Consider the following 11,019-nt stretch of genomic DNA (forward strand, 5'->3'; position numbering starts at 1 on the left):
TCCTTGATTTAAAAAAAAGCGTTTGACACAATAAATCATGATTTACTAAAAATGAATTAGAAAGATATGGAGTTAAGGGGAATGTGTTGAATTATGGGGTTCCATTTTGATACTAATGGAACCCCATAAGTACTATCAATAGCAGTACAATTTGCACAATGCCTGTTTTGTTTTGTTTCCTTCCTGGAAAAAGTTATTAAAAACAAGTTTTTGTCTAAATTAAGGTGAATTCATGGTTCCTTTTTCCACATAATGTAACCGGTAGTGCTTATGATTAAAAAAATAATAATTATGGTATCGGTGATCGGCCCTCATGGATGATCGGAATCGGAATTGGCAGGAAAAAACCTGATCGGCACATCTCTAGTAAAAAGCTATTATAGAGATAGAAAACAATATGTACAGTTGGGAGAAATCAGCTCCAAATGTTTGGACATTGCTTCTGGTGAAACCCAATAATCAATGCTTGGCCCAAAGTTTTTTGTTTTTATCATGTACATAAATGATATGTGTAAAGCTTGTGAAAATATGAAAAGTGTATTATTTGCAGATTACACAAATATGTTTTTTGTTGGAAATGATATGGAGGAACTGCTAAATAATGTAAACAAAGAAATGAACAAACTGAAGATGTGGTTTGATGGTAATAAGTTGTCGCTAAATTTGATTAAAACTAAAATGATTTAGTTTTAAACTATTTGGGAATTGCAAACCAAGTTCTGAAACAAAAATAGATATTAAGGTAATAAATATAGAAAGAGTTTGGGAACAACTCTTGGTGTGATTATTGATGATAAGGTTAATTGGAAACTACATATTCAATATATCCAAAAAAATATCAGAGTTTTTATATTGAATAAATCCAAGCAATTGGTTGAACAGAAAGCATTAAATATTGTATACTATTCATTAGTTTTAGCCTACCTCAGTTACTGTGCAGAGATATGGGGCAATAATTATGCAAATTCATTACAACCATTAGTTAAACTGCAAAACAGAACATTCAGAGTTATTAATAACGTTGGCTACGTGGACCACACAAATCCAGTAACTAAATTATAAAAACTTCCTCATTTGGTGAATTTACAAACAGTCTGCATCTTATTTAAAGCACAAAATGATTATCAGTTATCAGAAAATATTCAAAAATTCTTCATAAAAGAAGAAGGATTTTATAATCTCAGAGGGAAATAAAAATTCAAAGTTTGTAACATCAGAACCACAAGAAAAAGTAGCTAAAAAAACAACAAATACTGAAATCTGTCCTTCTTACCTCTTTATTGGCGCCAAAAACTTCACAATCCATCATCTGCAACTGAAACATAGCATTCAAGTTTCAGTACTTTTATCATAGTTTCTTCTGTGTAACAAAATCTGAGGTAATCCCAAATGATCCAAAGATACTGTAGGTATTATGACAGTATGTCACAAGTAAGCCTCAGATGAAGTGTAAACATCTGTTGGTTTGCTGAAAGCGCCTTTAAGGGACTGAGAAATAATGGTCTAAAGTAACAAACTGTAAAGAAGTAGCTAAAAAACAACAGAGATTGAAAATATGTCCTTACCTCTTGAGTAATGAGAGAAGATTCATAACGCATCTGTAACAGACAAACAGCATTCAAGTTTCAGTATTTTTATCATAGTTTCTTCTATGTAACAAAATCTGAGATAGACCCAAATGATCCAAAGACACTGTAGGTATTATGACAGTATGTCACAAGTAAACCACAGATAAAGTGTAAACATCTGTTGGTTTGCTGAATGCGCCTTTAAGTGACTGAGAAATAATGATAATGAAAGTAACAAACTACAACGAAGTAGCTAAAAAACAACAGATACTGAATCTGTCCTTCTTACCACTTTAGAGACGGCAGAAACTTGACGACGAACCGGCTGTAACTAACAAACATAGCATTCAAGACAATTATTTCTCAACATTTGTTGATAAATAATGGTCTAAAGTAATAAACTGTAAAGAAGTAGCTTAAAAACAACAGAGATTGTAAATATGTCCTTACCTCTTCAGTAATGAGAGAAGATTTACAACACATCTGTAACTGACAAATATAGCATTCAAGTTTCAGTATTTTATCATAGTTTCTTCTATGTAGCAAAATCTGAGTTAAACCCAAAAGATCCAAAGATACTGTAGGTATTATGAGAGTATGTCAAGTAAACCACAGATAAAGTACAAAGGCGCATTCAGTGGGTTGGTTAAATGCACCTATAAGGGACTGAGAAATATTGGTCTAAAGTAACATATGAACTATAAATAATAGATTTGTGTGTGAAGACTCATACATCGTCATCGCTGTCTTCAGATGTCTGTAAAAGAAACAAGCAGAAAGCAGGAAATGAATTAGAAAGGTATGATCAGTATTTGATCACTTATGTTGCTTCACATTTTATTAATTGTAATAACTCTTCAAGTAAAATACCAAACAGTACAAACCATTTCTTCCAGCTATAAATCTTAAATTTTGTTGGAAAAAAAATATCAATGCTGCTACAAAGACAAACTGTGTCATAATGACACATTTATATCCTGTATGTACTGCTATGGGTATGATGTACGTGCTAAGCATGTACCCTGTTCATTAATCTTTTAAGTTTCCCTAAGAACCTCATCCATAAACATCCTGTAGTTAACCTATAATTAGCCTGTCTGTACCATTTCTGCACAGGTACTTCTAGAGCAGCGGTGAGCAATCCCAGTCCTCAAGGACCGGGTCCTGCCACTCTTAATGTCTCCCTGGTCCAACACACTTCAATCAAATGGCTGAATCGCCTCCTAAGTGCACTCAAGTTCTGCAGAGTCCTGCTAGCCACCCCGTTATGTGACTCAGGTGTGTTGAAATAGAGACACATCGAAAAGTTGCAGGACACCGGCCCTGGAGGCCTGGAGTTGCCCACCCCTCCTCTAGAGGCAAGTATTCTGTGTTTACACTTGTAGTTTCTGATCTCGTTCACACGAGAGTCTGTCACAAGTAAACCACAGATACACTGAAAACATCTGTAGCTTTGCTACATGAGCTTTTTAAGGGATTGGGAGATAATGGTCTAAAGCAGGGGTCCCCAAACTTTTTCCTGCGAGGGCCACATAACTGTTCCCTTTTCTGGTCGGGGGCCGGTCTTAGTTTTTCGAGACAGAAACCTTAGAAAACTTTTGTTGACGTGGGGGTGGGGAGTGAAACTGTGGAGCGGGCGGGCGGGATATTCGCGTTTGTAGATAGATTTTTACCCAGAATGCAAATGGAAAAAAAACGTGAGCGAAACGGTGACTGGTACTGACTAGTATATATTCCATTGAGGGAAACTAAGTTTCATATCTGCTCAAGACCACCCCTGGTGGTTGAAGAAAAATCCACATATATATGAAAAAAACACTGAATACTCTCTGGTATTGTTCAGGGGGCCGGACCGAATGAGGAGGCGGGCCGGATCCAGCCCGCAGGCCGTAGCTTGGGGACCCCTGGTCTAAAGTAATAAACTGTAAAGAAGTAGCTAAAAAACAACAGAGATTGAAAATATGTCCTTACCTCTTGAGTAATGAGAGAAGATTCGTAACGCATCTGTAACAGACAAACAGCATTCAAGTTTCAGTATTTTTATCATAGTTTATTCTATGTAACAAAATCTGAGATAGACCCAAATGATCCAAAGATACTGTAGGTATTCTGAGAGTCTGTCAAGTAAACCACAGATAAAGTGTAAAACATCTGTTGGTTTGCTGAATGCGCCTTTAAGGGACTGAGAAATAATGGTCTAAAGTAACAAACTGTAAAGATCTAGCTAAAAAACAAAACTGTGGTGTAAACTGTCCTTGTTTCCTCACACAGTTTAGGGACAACAATGTTTCCACCAAGCCCTTATAACAAAGAACCATTCAAATTTCAGTATTTTTAGCAATCATTCTTTGTATGTAACAAAATTTGAGATAAATCAGAAAAATCCAAAGATACTGAGAATGTTGAGATGGGAACAGGTTCATCATCAAAGGCCAGGCAAATTTCTTTGTGTAACACATTTTGTGTACAAGACAATTCAAAGTGCTTTACAGACAAATATAGTTTAGAAACATAAATTAAACAAGATAAATACAAGAAAAAAATATCACAACTTGGATTAGGAAGAAAAAAAAACTTTAAACCATAAAAACCTTAAAGTATCTAAAAACAACAGTGAAGGAAACTTGGTCCTTTTCACCTGAGAACTTATATGATTGCTACCATAAGTGCCTCCAAAGTTCCTCTGTAAAAGAAACATAACATTCCAGTATTTTATTCATTCTTCCTTCAAAATAAAACACTGATAAACCTGAAAGATCTGAAGATACTGAGAAATGTTGCAGGGAGATTAAGGAAGAGTCCTGCTGGTTCCAAACTCCCACTGACCAATGATGGAGAACACTGAGCTCATCGGGATCGTAAATGTTTCTTTATTTTTTCCCCAGAGTTGTGCCTAAAGACAAACTTCTCTCTGAGGTCTACAAACAATTCCTTGGTTTACTGGGGAAAGTAATAAAATAAACTAAATAAATGGGGGACCCATTCAGCAGTGTTGGAATGGCAAATGTTTAAGAAGAGACGGATCCCCAAAAAGGAATACTCTGGGAGAAAACTGAATTTCTTTTTGTATAATTGATTTGACATATAAGTCGCATACAAGAAATCTTGAACTTCAGAGCAATTCCATAGCATGTGGAGTATTAACAGAAATATTTTCACTTTTTCTTTGTCCTCAGGAAGAGTCCAGGTGATGTATGGCAGGAAGTCCACATCCTCCTCTGCGATCAGCTTCGGGATGTCTATGACGCCATCGTCTGGCTTCCCAGAATCCTAAAACAGGAAAAATGACTTTGGTTTGATTCAAAAACGCATCTCTAAACGTGACATGAGAACAAACAGACCCTCTCTTCGATGGCCACGAAGCTGGTGAACTGAGACAGTATGGAGAACTCTTTGCTCAGATCGATGATGAAGGACTTCAGCTCTGCTTTTTTACCCTGAAAACACAAAAACAGGAGTTTCACCAAAGTTTAGCTCTGATTTGAGGTCAAAGGTGACACGCATGCTGACCTCGTGTTCAGCTTCGGTGATATCAAGGTTCCCATCCTCGTAGTCTCTGATCAGGGCTCTCGCTGTGAGCTTATGAAGAAACTAAAACAACAAATCAAACAGCTGAGGTTGATTGTTTTTCATGTTTCAATGTGTTTATACGATAATAAACAGCCTTACCGTTCCTCTGGTCTTCTGCAGCTCTGTTGTTGACACCATGGTTTGAAGCTCCTGACCACGCAAGTCTCCAAGAAGAGTCGCCTGCATGAAAAATCACAAACCTGATTGAAAATGGAATAAAGAAGTCTGAATTTTTCCATCCCTCACATCTAGCACTGAAACAATTAATCTGATTAATTATGATGAATCGATTATTGAAATAATTGTCAACTAATTTCCTAATCAACTAATTGTTAACTGGAGTATACAAAGTGTAAAAAAGGTAATTTGCTGAAAGAACACCACATTTAGAGCAGTAATTGAGCCAAACCTGGACCTGATGATTATGTTTATTCCAAACCTGGAATAAACAAATTTAAGATGAAAAAAACTTCTGCAAATATAATCTGCCCCAAGTCCTCCTGTTAAAAAAAACCCCAAACAAACTCCTTTTAAGCACCGTTTGCTAACCAAGTATTATTCGGCTAATCAAAAAAAAACAACAACAACAAAACACACAGATCAGCCCTATACTGCACAGTAAGCAGTACAAGTACAGCTTTGCTAGAGGCTTTTCTAAATAAACAGTCAACAAACAGTCAAGACACATAAGAATAGACGGAAGTATAATCTGGGGAAAATTCTGTTTGTACTGATATTATATTAAGCAGAAAGGCCATAGCTTTTCACATGCTAATTTAAACTGTATTATTAATTTTAATCTATTACTAAAATAATTAGTTTCAGCCACTTCATGACCAGAATAATTCATGATCAACTTTACTCTTCTTTGTAATTTCTCTGATCTACCTGGCCCAGCAGGTAAAGCAGAGAAGAAGAACCAGTTGAATACCTGAGTGCAGTGGGGCACAAAGCCGTAAACCAGCGTGTGGCAGTCGTTGAACAGGGAGTTCAGCTGCTTCGGGGCTTGAACTGGAGGAGCTCTGGGGTTGAACTGCTGCCACTTCACAGAGACGGAGCTGCAGCCGGGAGACGACATGCGCTTCACCTGGCGCTCCACCTGCAGCCACAGCATGTTCAGGTATCACAACGTCTCCAGTTCAACTGATAAGACTCAAATTAACCTTCATGATGAATGTTCACCATGTAAAATGAAGCAAGTCGACACATTTAGGCACATCCACTTTGTTTAACAGTTTTAACAAACTTTTAAAATAACCATTGCTAATGGTGCTAATTTTGAAATATTTACAAGACATTTTGCAATATTTCTGCTTTTGCATGATGTTAATGTAACTATTAATTGCTCAGGGACTATAACTTGACATCAATAAACTCGTGGCAAGACTGTCCTAAAAATAAGAAATACTGCCACCTACAGGAGGAAAACCCAATATTCTTGGCCATTTTTGTGGAACATTTTCAATAAATTCACAATTATGCATTCATGTGAAAAAAAATGCAGAGATTTTTTGATTTTGCGGAATTGCAAAAAAAAAAAACTCAAAGGACTCAAATTTACTGACTGGAGCCTAAAGGGCCAAATAAAAAGGGTTTCTGCAGGTTTCACTATCTCCAATTTAAGACTTTATGAATGAAATTTAATGAAATTAAATTCTGTTCCTGCATCTCCATAAGAGATACAGGAACAGCAAGTTCATACAGAAATGCATGAACTTCTATTGTCAACATTTGTATTATGTACCACTGAAGTATGGTTGTACTTTGCTCTGCTGAAAAATTAGAATTAATAAAAATCTTAAAAAAAAAAAAAAAGAAATGCATGAACTTCGTCCAGCCAAATAGCGATAAATTTGCACTTACCCGTTATAGAAGCAAGAAAAAGCTAGCTAAGTACAGAGCTATGCTAACAAAGCTATGCTAGTGGTAGCCACAAATATTCAGTCACACACAATGTAGACGTGAGTCAGACTAAAACTTTTGCCTGACAGAAAAGTCCAGTGAGAAAAAAAACCTGCATAGAAAATATGATTAAATAGTTCTGTAAAAACAAAATTTTAGACCTGTCATTAACGTGCTAAAGTCCAACTTTTTAAAAATGAATACAATACATTTTCAAGCCTTAATTTTAGATACATGAATTTAAGACTTTTAAGGATGCGAATGAAAAAGCTTTGGCAGGCTGGATGTGAGTTTGTCATGTGAATTAGAAAGTCTCACCTTCTCAGCCCAGGTGTGCTTCGCTTTAGAGTCAAAAAACTCATAAGCCCCGCCCCCTGCCTGAGCCAGGGCTCTCAACATGTGGCGATTGGCTGTGGAGCTGAAATGACAAACACAGCCACTTCACCTGGTTTGAAGAGAAACTAAACATGAAAAGGAAGCGAGGGATGAAGACCTTCCTCACCTGAAGCCGCAGGTGAAGAGGCGGCTGTGCTGGGCGTTGTCTCTGAGCAGCTGCAGGGTGGCCGCCGCGTTCTGGATGTGGCCGTCCGACAGCAGCAGCAGGTTCCGAACGCCGGCGGACGGCGGCAGCAGGCTGAGCGCCCGGAGAGGCCGCCACAGCTCAGTGCTGCCCCCTACTGAAGAGCAGCTCTAACAGCAGACAGAAGAGAATTACTGAAAAAGTTTGGAAATACATTTTAATTCCAAGTAGAACTGCAACTAATGATTATTTTAGTATTTGATTTTTCTTTTCCTTCTACATTGATCATTTATTTCATTTAACCACTTTACTATATTGTATTTCCAACACAATATTGGAAATACAATAAAAGCTGCAAATGAAATAATTAAATTCCTTTTTTAAATAAGAAAACTAACATTTATTACCTAAAATGCGATAACACAGCATGTCTTTAGTGCATGCTTGGTTATTTATAGCAAAGAATAGATTTTTGCACAGTTATGGTTTCATTGCTATTATTAATATATTGCTCTTCCAGCAAATTGTCTTTTTTACAGTTTGTGTTCTCTAGTTTATGATTAAACGATGACTGAAATTAGTTGACAATTATTTCAATAATCAATTAATCACGATCAAGACAATTAGTCGTTCAGCTTTAATTCCAAAATCAGAAATTATAATTTAAAAAAATAACAAAGAAAAAACACATTCCCATATTCAGACTGAATATTTCAGTTAGGCTTACCAAAATTATTTATATTTATGATTTTCCCTCCATTCACCTCAAATGTTTTGAACTGACCTATCAGAACCTTACAAAGCCATGACATCATCATCTAATGAGTACCAAATGCTAGAGTTTGAGTTATTTTTAAAAGCATTTACAATCCAAATAATCTAAAAATAATAATGATCCAAAGTAACTTAAAATATAAATATTTTTGTCTGATTTAATGACAGACTATGAAAAATTAGCTTTTTATGCAATTCATATCAATATCTGGTTTCAACATTAGTTTGAAATACAGCTAATCATTGCAACTAAAACCAGAGCAGCTTTTTAAAAATTAAAAATGCTAAAATTAAAACACCTTTAAAAATAAAGCATTAATTTGCACAATTATGAGCATTTTCTCCAAATAAAAACCTTGCTAACGAGTCTGAACTCACCTTGATGAACTTCTTGGCTTCAGCTTGAACCTCGTCGAGTTTCTGAGCCGACAGGAAAGCTTCTGTGTGATCTGAAAACCAAAAACAAGACAAATCAAAAAACCAAGTCAGGCTGATGGAGAGGAGATGGTGGTTGCTCCTGAATGTAGCAACTAAATAAACCAACAACTTTCTGCAACTTTTAAATTATTAACAGGAAACTTTTAGACAGTGCATTTTGTATGCTGAAGGTTATATGAAATTCTCTCAGGATGGCAATTAGTTAGTTGAAGAAAAGTGACCTATAACTTCACGGAAAGTAATTTCCAAGTTCATGGAAAGTAACCTGCAAGTTTGAGAATAGAAATCTACAAGTCTTAGGAAAGAAACCCTTACGTTCTGGGAGAGTAACGTATTTTTTTGGAAAGTGTCCTGCAAGTTCAAGGAAAGCAACCTGTATGATGGTGGTGTGTTTCTGGAAATCACAGTGCAAATTTGGGAAAAGTCTCTGAAACATAAACCTGGTTCACATTTTGATTTGGATGTTTTAAATAATATCCAGTCCCAAAATTAAACANTGAATGTTTAATCAGTTACTTTGATGACTAATCGATTAATCAGATAAAAGGAATTGGGAACATCTTGCAGATTTTTAATTTAGCCACTTCAGTCATTATTATAAAAATTAGAAATACATTGAAGATGCAAATAAACAAATAATTTGATAACCTTTTTGAATAAGAAAAAAGAAAAAATGCATAAAACACAATAGTACAGCATTCTTTAGTGTATGCTTTATTGTTTGTAGCAAATGATTTATTTTTGTACAGTTTTGGATTAACTAGTCTTTATTTTCCTATGTTTTATTCCCCCCACCAGGTTGTTATTGTAAATACAAGTTTGTTCTTAATAACCCAGCTGGTTAAATAAAGGTTATAGGGGCAGTATTATCTGTTTTCCAGACTCATGGTGTAATTTTTAGGACAATCCAGTAACTATGTTACAATTGTTATAAAAATGCTGTATATATTGAATATGATTTAAAAGAAATTTTACTTTCTTAAATTTGGGCCTCTGTCTCTTTAAGAAACTCCAGATTTTTCTGAAACTCTGCCATCAGGATATCATAATAACATCACTCTTCCATTAACCCTTTCACAACGTTTTTACCAGCGTTGCACTGAGAAGTAGCTCCTATAACGAGCTCAACAGATGTGCAGTTCCACCAGGTGTTTGCTAATTGCTGCTGGCTGAAGGAGCTGAATGGGGGAGTCACACGGGAGGGAACCTCTGTGAGACTGAAGCTCAGAAGCTTGGAAACTGCAGCTCTTAGAAGGAGCTGCACCTAGAAGGTGGAGCTAGGTCCATCCAAGTGTTTTGCACATCTGAATGGTTGCCATGGAGATTAAAGGATTTCTTACGATTAATATAAATAGTTCATCAATGTCAAAAATTTAGATTTTTATGGAATTTATATAAGTATGTGTTTTTAATTTTAGCTTATAAGCTAAATTTGATTAATTTAACCATCAAATTTTTATAATTTGAGCACTTTCTTCAAATAAAAACTTAAAGAATTGAAATTGAAGTTAAAGAATTTGAACTTGAGTGCAGCAGTGACGCAGTGGGTGGAGCGTTGACCCATGTACAGTGGCTTCAGTCCTTGGCACGGCTGTCATGGGTTCGAGTCCAGGCCTGTTGACCTTTTCTGCATGTCTTCTCCCCTCTCAGAGTCTGAACTCACCTTGATGAACTTCATGGCTTCAGCTTGAACCTCGTCTAGCTTCTGAGCCGTCAGGAAAGCTTCTTTGTAATCTGAAAACCAAAAACAAGACGAATCAAGAGAAAACAAAGCCAGGTTGATGAAGATCAGTTGGTGGTTTATATAAACTCCATGTTCAATGAACGTAACCTGTTATTTTGGAAGTGAAATGTGCATTCGTGGAAACAACAGACAGAAAAGTCTCAGAAACATACAACTGCATCACGTTTTGATTTATATGGTTTAATATCCAGTCCCAAAATTAAACAATGAGTCAGAGTTCAGTTCTGACCAGTTCTCTGCTCTTATACCAACCTGTTCCAAACAAAACGATGTTGATTTTGACGTCGTTCTTCAGATTCTTTAAAACCTGCAGGGCGATTTTCTGGGCCAGCTGTAATGATTCTCCCTTCAAGGACTCAGACGTGTCCAGCAAAAGAACAACTTCACTGCCTTCAGAGCTGGAGTCAAACTCAAAGTTTGGGTAGAAAACCAGCATGCAGGCCTGCAGCAGAGTAGAGGGTTAAAACACTTAGTGTTGAGTTCCTCAGGGTTCAGTACAGGGA

The 11,019-nt window shown here is 36.3% G+C and overlaps 1 protein-coding gene across 1 annotated transcript in view; it reads right to left on the reverse strand.

The window, feature by feature from the left end:
• The window catches only part of LOC103153924 (poly [ADP-ribose] polymerase 4-like), a 37,353-nt gene that overhangs the window by 8,547 nt on the left and 17,787 nt on the right, over positions 1 to 11,019 (reverse strand). The window contains 14 exon segments of the mRNA XM_016662288.1: positions 1,274 to 1,315; positions 1,566 to 1,598; positions 1,858 to 1,899; positions 2,019 to 2,057; positions 2,302 to 2,325; positions 3,540 to 3,572; positions 4,728 to 4,838; positions 4,910 to 5,005; positions 5,079 to 5,159; positions 5,238 to 5,318; positions 6,070 to 6,237; positions 7,359 to 7,458; positions 7,543 to 7,730; positions 8,713 to 8,783. Coding sequence (XP_016517774.1) covers positions 1,274 to 1,315; positions 1,566 to 1,598; positions 1,858 to 1,899; positions 2,019 to 2,057; positions 2,302 to 2,325; positions 3,540 to 3,572; positions 4,728 to 4,838; positions 4,910 to 5,005; positions 5,079 to 5,159; positions 5,238 to 5,318; positions 6,070 to 6,237; positions 7,359 to 7,458; positions 7,543 to 7,730; positions 8,713 to 8,783 — 1,109 coding nt within the window.

The sequence above is a fragment of the Poecilia formosa genome, unplaced genomic scaffold (genome assembly GCF_000485575.1).
Source record: "Poecilia formosa unplaced genomic scaffold, Poecilia_formosa-5.1.2 Scaffold367, whole genome shotgun sequence".
NCBI lineage: Eukaryota > Metazoa > Chordata > Actinopteri > Cyprinodontiformes > Poeciliidae > Poecilia > Poecilia formosa.